This window comes from Glandiceps talaboti, chromosome 15 (genome assembly GCF_964340395.1).
Source record: "Glandiceps talaboti chromosome 15, keGlaTala1.1, whole genome shotgun sequence".
Taxonomy (NCBI): domain Eukaryota; kingdom Metazoa; phylum Hemichordata; class Enteropneusta; family Spengelidae; genus Glandiceps; species Glandiceps talaboti.
The window spans coordinates 1,952,562-1,970,843 of record NC_135563.1 but is presented as its reverse complement, the minus strand read 5'-3'; the positions used below and the strand labels follow the sequence as shown (position 1 = coordinate 1,970,843).

General features: G+C 37.4%; 1 protein-coding gene across 1 annotated transcript in view; it reads right to left on the bottom strand.

The window, feature by feature from the left end:
• Nucleotides 1-18,282, bottom strand: part of LOC144446574 (CDK2-associated and cullin domain-containing protein 1-like) — a 38,468-nt gene that overhangs the window by 9,129 nt on the left and 11,057 nt on the right. The window contains exons 2-7 of the mRNA XM_078136371.1: nucleotides 17,752-17,878; nucleotides 9,084-9,186; nucleotides 7,969-8,064; nucleotides 7,025-7,127; nucleotides 2,694-2,783; nucleotides 804-942 (exon numbers count right to left, since the gene is read on the bottom strand). Of these exons, the coding sequence (XP_077992497.1) occupies nucleotides 804-942; nucleotides 2,694-2,783; nucleotides 7,025-7,127; nucleotides 7,969-8,064; nucleotides 9,084-9,186; nucleotides 17,752-17,878 (658 nt within the window). The remainder of the gene's footprint in view (nucleotides 1-803; nucleotides 943-2,693; nucleotides 2,784-7,024; nucleotides 7,128-7,968; nucleotides 8,065-9,083; nucleotides 9,187-17,751; nucleotides 17,879-18,282) is intronic.

Sequence of the window (18,282 nt, the reverse complement as noted above, 5' to 3'; positions counted from 1 at the left end):
GACTGTGTCAAGCAAGTCCAATTGGCAGATATAAATTGAACAGAAAGCATTGACAGATGCATGCACTGAGTGAATGTAAATTGGCGATTGGAAAGATCCTTGTAAAAAATGACTAGTCTCATTTAAAACCAATAGGATAACCAACATTTGAAGGAGTTAAAGAGTATAAATTAAGAACGATGAAAGATTCGTTGGAAATTGTCAATTTTTAGTGCTGATATATGGGCACATCACTCAGTAGTACGAGGTGTCATGAACGCAGTCCTGGAGTTCCACAGTCCTGCACCCAGAGAACACTGAGCCAAAATGTCATACCATGAATATATCTCCCCATATATATCCATGGTTGTACTTATTAGCATTCATCCCAGGTTCAGTTCCTTGTAAAGGAACTGTGATATTGCAAGGTACACTACTACTAATAGTCTGTGAATTCACATTTTCCCCCATTTTTTCAAAAGTTTATCATATTAAATAGGGTTTGATGAGCCCCCTCAGGTTTTTGCTGGTAGAAATATACATGGAAGGTGAAAATGGCTTCTATGCTGCAAATAATGACTGTGCTCACACTAATTTATAATCGTAGCATATATGCCTTGTGAATCTTATCAAATCCCATATTACATACCTTGCAAACCCCATATTACATACCTTGCAAACCCCACATTACATACCTTGCAGACCCCATATTACATACCTTGCAGACCCCATATTACATACCTTGCAGACCCCATATTACATACCCCATATTACATACCTTGCAGACCCCATATTACATACCTTGCAGACCCCATATTACATACCTTGCAAAACCTCCCTTTTCTAAATCTCTCTGCATCTGTATAGTTTCTTCAATGTATTGATCAAGCAGCTCCTCTTTGGCAGGGGGTAGTATGTTGGGTATAAACCTTGCAAATAACTGTGGTTTCAAGGCTGCGTATTCTGTCAAGAAAGCACAAAGAAAGACATCACTTAAAGTTAAAGTAGAAATATTTGATCAGTCGCTCACATAAAATAACGTAGAAAACACCAACCCTACAACCTTTTACATTTTATTCCATTTGAGATTTTTGAGTTCCACAACACTTCGATCCCCAGGGAGATTCCCATGAGAGAAAATAGTGCCAATGGCACTGTAGCACAACTGTATTTGGCTGTTGCTATGGTCAAGGTCTTGTTGCTAAACATATTTGCTTACATTTTTGGAATCTTTATTCACGTGCCTATCTATGTCTTTGTTATCTTTGAAATATACACCACCATTTGGCTGTTGCTATGGCCTATGGGCATGGTGTCTTGTTGCCAGGTATATTTGCATACATTTTTGAATGTTTATTTGCTTGACTATTATTCCCTGTGATTATTTTTATGATATACACCATTATTTGGCTGTTGCTATGGATATGATCTTATTGCTAGGCATGTTTGCATACATTTTGGAATCTATATTCAATTGGCTACCATGTTCATCTTTGCAATATACACCATTTGGCAGTTGCTATGACCGTGGTCTAGTTGCTAGGCATATCTACATACATTTTTTAAATTCTTTATTCACTTGCCTACCCATCCCTGTTGTTATCTTTGTAATATGCATCATTACTTAACTGTTGCTAAATGTGTCACCATGGTTGCTAGGGCATTTTGTCACAAACGTTTTGAACAATAACTGTAGAATAACACCTTCAAAAGATCCCCACCAAGTTTCAGTCCCATTCATCATGCAGTTTTCAAGATACAAGTTTTTGACCAAAATTGAGATTTTTAGACCTAATTTGCATATCACTGATTGGATGATCATGGTGTGAATATACCTTCATCTACAAATCTACAAAGGCATCCCATTAAAATTCATCCAAATCTACTCAGTAGTTTTAGAATTGTAGATTTTTGACCAAAAAGACACATCTTCAGACGTAATTTGCATATCACTGATAGAATCAACATCTCATGAATACTTCTTAATATAAACACTCCAAAGAATGTTCCCCCAAATCTCAGTCCTATCTGCTCAGTAATTTTGGAATTATAGACTTTTGACCAAAAAGACACATTTTACACCTAATTTGCATATAACTGATGGGATCATCATAGCACTGATACCATGAATGATTCTTAATCTAATCTAAACACCCTTAAGAACATTCTCACCAAAAATCAGTAGTAGTTTTGAGTTTTAAGTCTTTTGACGAAAAATCACACATTTACTGACCCAAAACACACATCTCTGATGCAATCATTTCAATTGAACAATTTTCCATCTACACACCCTAAGTTATATTCCCACCAAATACCAATATTTTCCTCAATTTCTAGTTCATACAATATATGGTGCCTCTATTCCATATTTGTACTGATTCTAGCTTTTGTAACAAATTCAGTAAGACAACGGTTTACCATCCAATAATTGTAAGTTCTGTCAAAAGTATATTCTACTTCTACAAGATGATTGTATTTTGATTTTAGGAAAGTTATCAAAATATATCTTGCATGCAAAGACACACCTGAGGCTATAGATTTGAAATTCATCAAACTTTTCTGTATGTGTATATGAACTACTGTATAGCTGGAATTGTTCTCCAATTTTATTTCAGTACACATATTTAATTTTAGTTACTGTAAACTGACAGCATCACAATAAAGTTACTTCAATAATTCATATTGTAAGTAAAAAGTCTTCTGCAACAGCTTACCTGGTTTTAATTGATACAAGCCTTTGACAATATTTGCCATTATTGGTGGTGAGACAGCAAATGGTTTTGTTTGTGCTTCTTCCAGAAAACCTAGTTACAGAACCAAGACGTTTCATACCATTATTCTTTTACACACATTATTTTTTTATAGTTTTCTGGGTACTCCCCATATGTTACTTTTGCATATGATTGTCTGTGTTAATATATGGAGTATGTTGGTATGAAATGTGGTCAGGGTGTATATATTTCAGGTAAAAGAGATTCACTATACTACATATTGTCAATATTTTTTGACTGCATCTCGTTTAAAAAGAATTTCCTTGGGCTGTTAACTGAGAAGTACTATCATCTTGGATTTCACTCAGTCATGCATTACAGTATAGACTGCACTTCACCACTTACATACTTATGTTCAACTTGACAAAATTAGATGTATGTATATAATTTGGGTAATTTGTGATTAAAATGTAGCGTGGGAATTATGGTACGGGAAACACACTACTAATACTATAATAGCAAGTCTAAAGGTGACAAGGGACAGCACACCCCTAGCAAGTCTACAGATGACAAGGGACAGCACACCCCTAGCAAGTCTACAGATGACAAGGGACAGCACACCCCTAGCAAGTCTAAAGATGACAAGGGACAGCACACCCCTAGCAAGTCTACAGATGACATGGGACAGCACACCCCTAGCAAGTCTACACATGACAAGGGACAGCACACCCCTAGCAAGTCTACAGATAACAAGGGGTAGCACACCCCTAGCAAGTCTACAGATGACAAGGGACGGCACACCCCTAGCAAGTCTACAGATGACAAGGGACACCACACCCCTAGCAAGTCTACAGATGACTAGGGACAGCACACCCCTAGCAAGTCTACAGATGACAAGGGGTACCACACCCTAGCAAGTCTACAGAAGACATGGGACAGCACACCCCTAGCAAGTCTACAGATAACAAGGGGTACCACACCCCTAGCAAGTCTACAGATAACAAGGGGTACCACACCCTAGCAAGTCTACAGAAGACATGGGACAGCACACCCCTAGCAAGTCTACAGATGACAAGGGACACCACACCCCTAGCAAGTCTACAGATGACAAGGGACAGCACACCCCTAGCAAGTCTACAGATGACAAGGGACAGCACACCCCTAGCAAGTCTACAAATAACAAGGGACAGCACACCCCTAGCAAGTCTACAGATGACAAGGGACACCACACCCCTAGCAAGTCTACAGATGACAAGGGACAGCACACCCCTAGCAAGTCTACAGATAACAAGGGACAGCACACCCCTAGCAAGTCTACAGATGACAAGGGACAGCACACCCCTAGCAAGTCTACAGATAACAAGGGATAGCACACTCCTAGCATGTCTACAGATGACAAGGGACAGCACACCCCTAGCAAGTCTAAAGATGACAAGGGACAGCACACCCCTAGCAAGTCTACAGATAACAAGGGGTAGCACACCCCTAGCAAGTCTACAGATGACATGGGACAGCACACCCCTAGCAAGTCTACAGATGACAAGGGACACCACACCCCTAGCAAGTCTACAGATGACAAGGGACAGCACACCCCTAGCAAGTCTACAGATGACAAGGGACAGCACACCCCTAGCAAGTCTACAGATAACAAGGGACAGCACACCCCTAGCAAGTCTACAGATGACAAGGGACAGCACACCCCTAGCAAGTCTACAGATGACAAGGGACAGCACACCCCTAGCAAGTCTACAGATGACAAGGGACAGCACACCCCTAGCAAGTCTACAGATAACAAGGGACAGCACACCCCTAGCAAGTCTACAGATGACATGGGACAGCACACCCCTAGCAAGTCTACAGATGACAAGGGACAGCACACCCCTAGCAAGTCTACACATGACAAGGGACAGCACACCCCTAGCAAGTCTACAGATGACAAGGGACAGCACACCCCTAGCAAGTCTACAGATGACAAGGGGCAGCACACCCCTAGCAAGTCTACAGATGACAAGGGACAGCACACCCCTAGCAAGTCTACAGATAACAAGGGGCAGCACACCCCTAGCAAGTCTACAGATAACAAGGGGCAGCACACCCCTAGCAAGTCTACAGATGACAAGGGACAGCACACCCCTAGCAAGTCTACAGATGACAAGGGACAGCACACCCCTAGCAAGTCTACAGATGACAAGGGGTAGCACACCCCTAGCAAGTCTACAGATGACATGGGACAGCACACCCCTAGCAAGTCTACAGATGACAAGGGACAGCACACCCCTAGCAAGTCTACACATGACAAGGGACAGCACACCCCTAGCAAGTCTACAGATGACAAGGGACAGCACACCCCTAGCAAGTCTACAGATGACATGGGACAGCACACCCCTAGCAAGTCTACACATGACAAGGGACAGCACACCCCTAGCAAGTCTACAGATGACAAGGGACAGCACACCCCTAGCAAGTCTACAGATGACAAGGGACAGCACACCCCTAGCAAGTCTACACATGACAAGGGACAGCACACCCCTAGCAAGTCTACAGATGACATGGGACAGCACACCCCTAGCAAGTCTACACATGACAAGGGACAGCACACCCCTAGCAAGTCTACAGATGACAAGGGACAGCACACCCCTAGCAAGTCTACACATGACAAGGGACAGCACACCCCTAGCAAGTCTAAAGATGACAAGGGGCAGCACACCCCTAGCAAGTCTACAGATGACATGGGACAGCACACCCCTAGCAAGTCTACAGATAACAAGGGGTAGCACACCCCTAGCAAGTCTACAGATGACATGGGACAGCACACCCCTAGCAAGTCTACAGATAACAAGGGGTAGCACACCCCTAGCAAGTCTACAGATGACAAGGGACAGCACACCCCTAGCAAGTCTACAGATGACAAGGGGCAGCACATCCCTAGCAAGTCTACAGATGACAAGGGACAGCACACCCCTAGCAAGTCTACAGATAACAAGGGGTAGCACACCCCTAGCAAGTCTACAGATGACATGGGACAGCACACCCCTAGCAAGTCTACAGATGACAAGGGACAGCACACCCCTAGCAAGTCTACAGATGACAAGGGACAGCACACCCCTAGCAAGTCTACAGATAACAAGGGGTAGCACACCCCTAGCAAGTCTACAGATGACATGGGACAGCACACCCCTAGCAAGTCTACAGATGATATGGGACAGCACACCCCTAGCAAGTCTACAGATGACAAGGGGCAGCACACCCCTAGCAAGTCTACAGATGATAAGGGACAGCACACCCCTAGCAAGTCTACAGATGATATGGGACAGCACACCCCTAGCAAGTCTACAGATGATATGGGACAGCACACCCCTAGCAAGTCTACAGATGATAAGGGACAGCACACCCCTAGCAAGTCTACAGATGACATGGGACAGCACACCCCTAGCAAGTCTACAGATGATAAGGGACAGCACACCCCTAGCAAGTCTACAGATAACAAGGGACAGCACACCCCTAGCAAGTCTACAGATGACAAGGGACAGCACACCCCTAGCAAGTCTACAGATGACAAGGGACAGCACACCCATAGCAAGTCTAAAGGTGACAAGGGACAGCACACCCCTAGCAAGTCTACAGATGACAAGGGGTAGCACACCCCTAGCAAGTCTACAGATGACAAGGGGTACCACACCCTAGCAAGTCTACAGAAGACATGGGACAGCACACCCCTAGCAAGTCTACAGAAGACATGGGACACCACACCCCTAGCAAGTCTACAGATGACAAGGGACAGCACACCCCTAGCAAGTCTACAGATGACATGGGACAGCACACCCCTAGCAAGTCTACAGATAACAAGGGGTAGCACACCCCTAGCAAGTCTAAAGGTGACAAGGGACAACACACCCCTAGCAAGTCTAAAGATGACAAGGGACAGCACACCCCTAGCAAGTCTACAGATGACAAGGGACAGCACACCCCTAGCAAGTCTACAGATGACATGGGACAGCACACCCCTAGCAAGTCTACAGATAACAAGGGATAGCACACTCCTAGCATGTCTACAGATGACAAGGGACAGCACACCCCTAGCAAGTCTAAAGATGACAAGGGACAGCACACCCCTACCAAGTCTACAGATAACAAGGGGTAGCACACCACTAGCAAGTCTACAGATGACAAGGGACAGCACACCCCTAGCAAGTCTACAGATGACAAGGGACAGCACACCCCTAGCAAGTCTACAGATGACAAGGGGCAGCACATCCCTAGCAAGTCTACACATGACTATAATCTACAATACCAAGTGCTAATCACACTTGATTACAAGAATTATTTATACTTACTGAATAATAATGTTACATGTTTTTCTGCTACGTAAATTGTGAATAACTTGGATAATTCATCTTTTAAATCTGTATTGAGTTTTGTGGCTACATAAAATCGATTCTGTAGAGGGCAGAGTAGAAAGAAAAAAGAAAAGGCATGACATACAAAGAATGGATGACAAATTCTCTAGATCTAAATAAGTAGGATATCAAAACCTTGATAAAACTATCAAATCTGCTCTGAATATCAACATATAGATTAAAGTCACATTCACACTGTTATGTTTGGTGAACTGTGGTGATTCTATCATTATGAATATGATCAACATTTCATAACACATGCATGGCAAATTAAACATACATACATGCATGGCAAATAAAACATACACATGCATGCACATATTCTAGCACTCTCACAGACACACATGCATACAAGCAGACAGACAGGCAGACAGGCAGACAGACAGACACACCGACACTCAGATACAGACACGTGTATGCGTACGTACGTACGTACGTACGTACGTACGTACGTACATACATACATACATACATACAGACAGACAGACACATGCATGCATTCATTCATTCATTCATTCACTCACTCACTCACTCACAGACAGTGACACAAGCATACATGCACTCACTCTGAGACACACATACATACATACATACATACATACATACATACATACATACATACATACATACATACATACATACATACATACATACATACATGTACATGTATGCATACATGTGCAAACTCAACTCATAGACAAGTGTATGACTCACACACATGTACGTACACATACACATATAAATGCATGCAGTCACTAACTGTACTATACATGTATCAATAGCACTCCAAAACCTTGACTTCATTTGTGCATACGGTAAAATAACTTTGTCATCCGTGCTGTCTTGTAAATTTATCAACGAAACAATTAAACAGTACTTACCATGTAATTAAAAATGGGTACAATACCTCCTAACGCTTGTGTGTATTGAGTCAGAGCAAAGTTAAAACATTCTACATAGGTATCAGGCTGACTTGACTGCAAATAAAAACACAGATATCACAATACAAATACAAGTCTGATAATAAAAAAAAAAAAACATTTTTAAAAATCCTATAAAACTTCTTCCTTGGGTAAACCCATTTATAAGTCTCTTTCAAATATGACTTCATAAAAAACTACATAATTATGTAGTAAGATTTATCATATCACTGTTAAAAAGTGTTATCAATACATTAGAATACAATTTCAAGACAAGGCAAGTATTAAGTGTGTGCACCCCCCCCCCCCCCATGTTTATTGTTGATATTTCCTCTAAGTTTAGTGTAACTTCAAAAAATATCTATTGCTGTAGTAAATATTAAAAACAAACTTGGAAACCAATATGACTTATCTATCAGCACCTATGCAAACATTTCAAAATCATTCTTTAATCTCTAAAAAGAACTATAATGGAAAACTTTTCTATTTCCTTGTCATTTCAGGGTTTTTTAAAAGTGCTCCACTGCGTAGATACATCAAAGATTTCATCCAAATTAGGAATTCAATTGAAGTTGACAGTACACTTTCTTACCTGTAACTCTACTGAGTCTATCTAGATGTTAGAATTGACAGTACACTTTCTTACCTGTAACTCTACTGAGTCTATCTAGATGTTAGATTGACAGTACACTTTCTTACCTGTAACTCTACTGAGTCTATCTAGATGTTAGAATTGACAGTACACTTTCTTACCTGTAACTCTACTGAGTCTATCTAGATGTTAGATTGACAGTACACTTTCTTACCTGTAACTCTACTGAATCTATCTAGATATTAGAATTGACAGTACACTTTCTTACCTGTAACTCTACTGAGTCTATCTAGATGTTAGAATTGACAGTACACTTTCTTACCTGTAACTCTACTGAGTCTATCTAGATGTTAGAATTGACAGTACACTTTCTTACCTGTAACTCTACTGAGTCTATCTAGATGTTAGAATTGACAGTACACTTTCTTACCTGTAACTCTACTGAGTCTATCTAGATGTTAGAATTGACAGCACACTTTCTTACCTGTAACTCTACTGAGAGTCTATTCAGATGTTGAGTTATAACCATAAGTAAGTCGTTATACATTTGCTCTGAATGTTGTTGACAAACACACTTGTACACACAGCTGTGAATAAAACACATAATTGTAGTCAACACTTTATCATAGAGAACTGTAACAGATTTTAACTCAGAAGTCAAGGATGGGAAACAGAATGGTAGGTAGTAAGGTATACATTATCAAAACACTTATACAATCAGTTTGATGACTATTCCTTTTTGATGCCATGTAACTGGCATTGGTAATGGAGTAGTTAGTCCTCATCTTGTCTACACAGGGGTGACATTGGTAATGGAGTAGTTAGTCCTCATCTTGTCTACACAGGGGTGACATTGGTAATGGAGTAGTTAGTCCTCATCTTGTCTACACAGGGGTGACATTGGTAATGAAGTAGTTAGTCCTCATCTTGTCTACACAGGGGTGACATTGGTAATGGAGTAGTTAGTCCTCATCTTGTCTACACAGGGGTGACATTGGTAATGAAGTAGTTAGTCCTCATCTTGTCTACACAGGGGTGACATTGGTAATGGAGTAGTTAGTCCTCATCTTGTCTATACAGGGGTGACATTGGTAATGGAGTAGTTAGTCCTCATCTTGTCTATACAGGGGTGACATTGGTAATGAAGTAGTTAGTCCTCATCTTGTCTATACAGGGGTGACATTGGTAATGGAGTAGTTAGTCCTCATCTTGTCTACACAGGGGTGACATTGGTAATGGAGTAGTTAGTCCTCATCTTGTCTATACAGGGGTGACATTGGTAATGGAGTAGTTAGTCCTCATCTTGTCTACACAGGGGTGACATTGGTAATGGAGTAGTTAGTCCTCATCTTGTCTACACAGGGGTGACATTGGTAATGAAGTAGTTAGTCCTCATCTTGTCTACACAGGGGTGACATTGGTAATGGAGTAGTTAGTCCTCATCTTGTCTATACAGGGGTGACATTGGTAATGGAGTAGTTAGTCCTCATCTTGTCTACACAGGGGTGACATTGGTAATGGAGTAGTTAGTCCTCATCTTGTCTACACAGGGGTGACATTGGTAATGGAGTAGTTAGTCCTCATCTTGTCTACACAGGGGTGACATTGGTAATGGAGTAGTTAGTCCTCATCTTGTCTACACAGGGGTGACATTGGTAATGGAGTAGTTAGTCCTCATCTTGTCTATACAGGGGTGACATTGGTAATGGAGTAGTTAGTCCTCATCTTGTCTACACAGGGGTGACATTGGTAATGGAGTAGTTAGTCCTCATCTTGTCTATACAGGGGTGACATTGGTAATGGAGTAGTTAGTCCTCATCTTGTCTACACAGGGGTGACATTGGTAATGGAGTAGTTAGTCCTCATCTTGTCTATACAGGGGTGACATTGGTAATGGAGTAGTTAGTCCTCATCTTGTCTATACAGGGGTGACATTGGTAATGAAGTAGTTAGTCCTCATCTTGTCTACACAGGGGTGACATTGGTAATGGAGTAGTTAGTCCTCATCTTGTCTACACAGGGGTGACATTGGTAATGGAGTAGTTAGTCCTCATCTTGTCTACACAGGGGTGGCATTGGTAATGAAGTAGTTAGTCCTCATCTTGTCTACACAGGGGTGACATTGGTAATGGAGTAGTTAGTCCTCATCTTGTCTACACAGGGGTGGCATTGGTAATGAAGTAGTTAGTCCTCATCTTGTCTACACAGGGGTGACATTGGTAATGAAGTAGTTAGTCCTCATCTTGTCTACACAGGGGTGACATTGGTAATGGAGTAGTTAGTCCTCATCTTGTCTACACAGGGGTGACATTGGTAATGGAGTAGTTAGTCCTCATCTTGTCTACACAGGGGTGACATTGGTAATGAAGTAGTTAGTCCTCATCTTGTCTACACAGGGGTGACATTGGTAATGAAGTAGTTAGTCCTCATCTTGTCTATACAGGGGTGACATTGGTAATGAAGTAGTTAGTCCTCATCTTGTCTATACAGGGGTGACATTGGTAATGGAGTAGTTAGTCCTCATCTTGTCTACACAGGGGTGACATTGGTAATGGAGTAGTTAGTCCTCATCTTGTCTATACAGGGGTGACATTGGTAATGAAGTAGTTAGTCCTCATCTTGTCTATACAGGGGTGACATTGGTAATGGAGTAGTTAGTCCTCATCTTGTCTACACAGGGGTGACATTGGTAATGAAGTAGTTAGTCCTCATCTTGTCTATACAGGGGTGACATTGGTAATGGAGTAGTTAGTCCTCATCTTGTCTATACAGGGGTGGCATTGGTAATGAAGTAGTTAGTCCTCATCTTGTCTACACAGGGGTGACATTGGTAATGGAGTAGTTAGTCCTCATCTTGTCTACACAGGGGTGACATTGGTAATGAAGTAGTTAGTCCTCATCTTGTCTACACAGGGGTGACATTGGTAATGGAGTAGTTAGTCCTCATCTTGTCTACACAGGGGTGACATTGGTAATGAAGTAGTTAGTCCTCATCTTGTCTATACAGGGGTGACATTGTTCAGTACTGTTCAAGATATGCCAGTGGCACTGTAGCACATCTGATTATACATGTACAGTACAGTACCTACATGTACATGTATAGTGAAATTCAATTTGCAGTTTTAGACAGTCTGACCATAATCATATTTTTCACTTCTACATAACTGCAAAGCCAAATTGACATGGCAATGATGGACAGCAATTTCTTATGACCTACAAATGATATCCCCAAATTCCTTACTATGTGGTGACTTACAAGTTACAAGTTGACTCAAACAAAAGACAGTCTTTTATTAGTGGATGCATCATCACACAGAACACAGTGAACTAAGGCACAATGTGTTTGATTTTATTGTTAATCATCATAATCCTCACTTTCAATTCTAGTTTCATCAGGTTAGGATTACATAGGTCATAGTGAGGTTATAGACAATTGTATAATAACTTGAGTGTTGATGAAGTGACATGTATTCTGATATTATACGCATGTGGATTACAATCTAGCTAAAATATCATATTAAAATCTAGCTAAAATATCATATTACAATCTAGCTAAAATATCATATTACAATCTAGCTAAAATATCATATTACAATCCAGCTAAAATATCATACTACAATCTAGCTAAAATATCATATAACAATGTGGATTACAATCTAGCTAAAATATCATATTACAATCTAGCTAAAATATCATATTACAATCTAGCTAAAATATCATATTACAATCTAGCTAAAATATCATATAACAATGTGGATTACAATCTAGCTAAAATATCATATTACAATCTAGCTAAAATATCATACTACAATCTAGCTAAAATATCATATAACAATGTGGATTACAATCTAGCTAAAATATCATATTACAATCTAGCTAAAATATCATGTAACAATGTGGATTACAATCTAGCTAAAATATCATATTACAATCTAGCTAAAATATCATACTACAATCTAGTTAAAATATCATGTAACAATGTGGATTACAATCTAGCTAAAATATCATATAGCAATGTGGATTACAATCTAGCTAAAATATCATATTACAATCTAGCTAAAATATCATACTACAATCTAGCTAAAATATCATGTAACAATGTGGATTACAATCTAGCTAAAATATCATATAACAATGTGGATTACAATCTAGCTAAAATATCATATAACAATGTGGATTACAATCTAGCTAAAATATCATGTAACAATGTGGATTACAATCTAGCTAAAATATCATGTAACAATGTGGATTACAATCTAGCTAAAATATCATACTACAATCTAGCTAAAATATATAACAATGTGGATTACAATCTAGCTAAAATATCATGTAACAATGTGGATTACAATCTAGCTAAAATATCATGTAACAATGTGGATTACAATCTAGCTAAAATATCATATAACAATGTGGATTACAATCTAGCTCAAATATCATATTACAATCTAGCTAAAATATCATACTACAATCTAGCTAAAATATCATATTACAATCTAGCTAAAATATCATATTACAATCTAGCTAAAATATCATATTACAATCTAGCTAAAATATCATATAACAATGTGGATTACAATCTAGCTAAAATATCATATTACAATCTAGCTAAAATATCATACTACAATCTAGCTAAAATATCATATAACAATGTGGATTACAATCTAGCTAAAATATCATATTACAATCTAGCTAAAATATCATGTAACAATGTGGATTACAATCTAGCTAAAATATCATATTACAATCTAGCTAAAATATCATACTACAATCTAGCTAAAATATCATGTAACAATGTGGATTACAATCTAGCTAAAATATCATATTACAATCTAGCTAAAATATCATGTAACAATGTGGATTACAATCTAGCTAAAATATCATATAACAATGTGGATTACAATCTAGCTAAAATATCATATTACAATCTAGCTAAAATATCATACTACAATCTAGCTAAAATATCATGTAACAATGTGGATTACAATCTAGCTAAAATATCATATAACAATGTGGATTACAATCTAGCTAAAATATCATATTACAATCTAGCTAAAATATCATACTACAATCTAGCTAAAATATCATGTAACAATGTGGATTACAATCTAGCTAAAATATCATATAACAATGTGGATTACAATCTAGCTAAAATATCATATAACAATGTGTATTACAATCTAGCTAAAATATCATATAACAATGTGGATTACAATCTAGCTAAAATATCATGTAACAATGTGGATTACAATCTAGCTAAAATATCATACTACAATCTAGCTAAAATATATAACAATGTGGATTACAATCTAGATAAAATATCATACTACAATCTAGCTAAAATATCATGTAACAATGTGGATTACAATCTAGCTAAAATATCATGTAACAATGTGGATTACAATCTAGCTAAAATATCATATAACAATGTGGATTACAATCTAGCTAAAATATCATGTAACAATGTGGATTACAATCTAGCTAAAATATCATATTACAATGTGGATTACAATCTAGCTAAAATATCATATTACAATGTGGATTACAATCTAGCTCAAATATCATATTACAATGTGGATTACAATCTAGCTAAAATATCATACTACAATCTAGCTAAAATATCATGTAACAATGTGGATTACAATCTAGCTAAAATATCATGTAACAATGTGGATTACAATCTAGCTAAAATATCATGTAACAATGTGGATTACAATCTAGCTAAAATATCATATTACAATGTGGATTACAATCTAGCTAAAATATCATATTACAATGTGGATTACAATCTAGCTCAAATATCATATAACAATGTGGATTACAATCTAGCTAAAATATCATATTACAATGTGGATTACAATCTAGCTCAAATATCATATAACAATGTGGATTACAATCTAGCTAAAATATCATATAACAATCTAGCTAAAATATCATACTACAATCTAGCTAAAATATCATGTAACAATGTGGATTACAATCTAGCTAAAATATCATATAACAATGTGGATTACAATCTAGCTAAAATATCATATAACAATCTAGCTAAAATATCATACTACAATCTAGCTAAAATATCATATAACAATGTGGATTACAATCTAGCTAAAATATCATGTTACAATGTTGATTACAATCTAGCTAAAATATCATGTAACAATGTGGATTACAATCTAGCTAAAATATCATGTAACAATGTGGATTACAATCTAGCTCAAATATCATATTACAATGTGGATTACAATCTAGCTAAAATATCATACTACAATCTAGCTAAAATATCATATAACAATGTGGATTACAATCTAGATAAAATATCATATAACAATGTTGATTACAATCTAGCTAAAATATCATATTACAATGTTGATGTTCAGGACACTGACATTTGAACTGAACTGCTGCATTCAAGTTGTCACATGGATGAAGACTGGGTATTATTTTGGATTTTTTCCTCCCTTAATGTTATGCTTCTGTCTGTGTGTCTGTGTCTGTCCCTCTGTCTGTGTGTCTGTGTCTGTCCCTCTGTCTGTGGTCACAATATCGCAAAACCGGCTAATGAAACTTGCTGCACATCATATGGTAATGACAATTAGATTTTGATAAACATGGCATTAGTTAGTCATTTGCAAATATATAATTAATGGTAATTACACAGTGTAATTAGTAATTAGACTATATCTTTGATAGTAACTACACTATATCTTTGATAGTAATTACACCATATCTTTGAAATGCTTCAAATTCAATATAATTTGGTACATATGTTAACAAGCCATAGAGAATGACACAGTACCCGCTATGATTGGGTTTTAAGGAATTATCACTACTCTGATCACGCAACAACACTTGTGAACCTAAATCAAACAGACTTAGATATGTTGTGTCTGCTTGTTGGACATGGAACATGCCTACAACAATAAAGGATGGGTCGGGTATGGGGAATCGTATCACGACGAAAATGGCCAGGATATGCACATGTATGTCACAGAACACTGTCCTAATACCAACTTTGAATGAGATCTGTTCAAGCATGTCTCAGTTATGGCTTTGGACATGGAAAATTCGCAAACAAAATAGCTGCCAGGCAGCCATATTGGATCGTATCACAATGAAAATGGATATGCACATGTATGTCATAGAACACTGTCCTAATACCAACTTTGAATGAGATCTGTTCAAGCATGTCTGAGTTGTGGCTTTAGACAGGGAAAATTTGCAAACAAAATGGCTGCTAGGCAGCCATATTGGATCGTATCATGAAACAAATTGACGTGCATATGTATGCCATTGTATGTTGCCCCTGTATCAAGTTTGAAAAAAATTTGGGTCCAGGCATCTCAAAGAAACAGCTGCGGACGGACGGACAGACGGAACCCAATCCATAAGTCCCCGTCCCGGACTTCGTCCGGCGGGGACTAACTATGACAAAACACATATATCCTATAGAGGGTATTCATTTAGCTTAAAAGTTTAATGAATAATTTGCATAATTAATAATTGTCGGTAATTAGGCTATATCTTAAGAATTCATACTTCAATTTCAATATGATTTACATGTTACCCCTAACAAAGCGCATGTCCTATATATAAAGTTTGTTGACGTAGCTTGCAGTTTTCACAAATAATTTGCATAATTAAAGATTTTTGGTAATTAGGCCTATCTTAAGAATGTAATCTTCAAATTTCATACAATTTGGTACATATATCAACCATAACAAAGTCCTATCAAGTTTGTTGACACAGATTTAACTTTTGATGATTAATTTGAATAACTAATGATCTTCAGTAATTAAGCTATATCTTTGGAATGCACTCTTCAAATTCCATACAATTTGGTACATCAATCATGAGAAAACACACATATCATCTAAAGCCTCTTGGTATTGTTTTTAATTTTAATGAGTAATTACATATTAATTAATGATTTATGGTAATTAGGCTCTATCTTAATACACTGTAATACAAACTTCAAATTTCACTTAACTTGGTACATCCATCAACCATAGCAAATCATACCTGTTTGATGTAGTTTTTTATGTAGTTTTTAATTGTGATGTGTAATTTGCATAGATTTGCATAAATAATCACTTTGATAGTTAAAGGGACACAAGCTGAATTTATAAGTGTTTAGGTGTAGCTTTTACTGCATATTGAAAAGGTTCTCACATTATTGTACTTACTCATACACACTTAACCATCACTTGCAATTAACTGAACTCAAACCTAGTATTATTATATAACTTATAAATGATCCGATGACGTAATTTATGATACGTATAAAAAAATATTCAGGAAACTCCTACTATGAGATCAACTGTTCTAACAATGCCAAAACGCAATTGTAATGTCATAGAAGACATACATTGACATTACATGTATACTGGAATGTGGTTTTATGTAAGTATTTTCACTTGAGTAAAAAGCTAACAAACCTTAGCTTGTGCTACTTTAAGCAATATCTTTAGTATGCAAGCTTTAAATTGCAGATAATTAGTACATACATGTATATTGATGGTAAAAATGTACATGAGTCATTTAAAGCTTGATCATGCAACTTATAAGCTAAATTGTTCATTTGCATAATTGATAAGTTTGATGATTAGGCAATATTTTAATATGCAAGCTTCAAATTTCATGTAGTTTCATATAATTAATTTTCCAATCAAGTGGTACATCCTGCCTGTATAATAGCTATACTTCAGAATTTTGCATTCTAACAATGTGTGTAGGCCCAAAAATCTGTGGTTTTGTTCTTACAGGAGGTATTGTTTAAATCTGGTTACTTTAAAAAAAAAAACAATTTTACCATGGCTTCCTACTTGAAAAATCAATATGAAACAACATAGGCCAAGTCTGTGTTTGTAACTCAGAACATTGCAAAAAGCTAATAGTATCTCCTAACTATACACATTTGTAGCAAATCTGTGGCTAAATTACATAAATGGAATTGATTTACTACTAATTAACTCACAATCATACTGACAATACTTGTTTTAAATGGAAACCTTCAGTATACATGTATACTACTTACTGTCATCACAGTCATCATGAAGGTATACAAAAAATGTATAATAAAGTTCTATAATATCCCCCAAAAAGTCAAACATTACAAATATATTACTGAATATTAATTATTTTGCAATTCAGCTTACCTGTACATCTGTTCATAAGATATAGGGATGTAATCACCTGGTGTCTGTGTTAGTAATTGGATAATAGCATTTTCTAATTTAGGCCAATACTGTGTCTGATATTCTTCCTTTGTTATAGCACCCATCACTGCAATAAGAATAAAACATTATACATCAAGTCAAGTTTTGAAAAATTGAATACAACTGAGATTGGGGTTTCCGGGTAGGAGAATGGTTTTATAATAAGAAAAGATAAGATAAGATAAGATAAGATAAGATAAGATAAGATAATACTTAATTAAATCCCTAAAGGGTAATTATAACACCTGCTGTAAACAAACACACAATAACAGTGATAAAAACGAAGACACAACTTGCAGACTGATACTCCGTTCACACTAGGACCTATCCTCCGGAGAATCAGTGACTTAAATTAACTCCGGAGGTAATTTGCGTGTGTGAATGGTCGACTCCGGAGAATCTGTGGATTATTTTACTGCGGAGGTTTTGGTTGATTCAGCTCCGGAGATCCTCCGGAGGAAAGGATTAGCT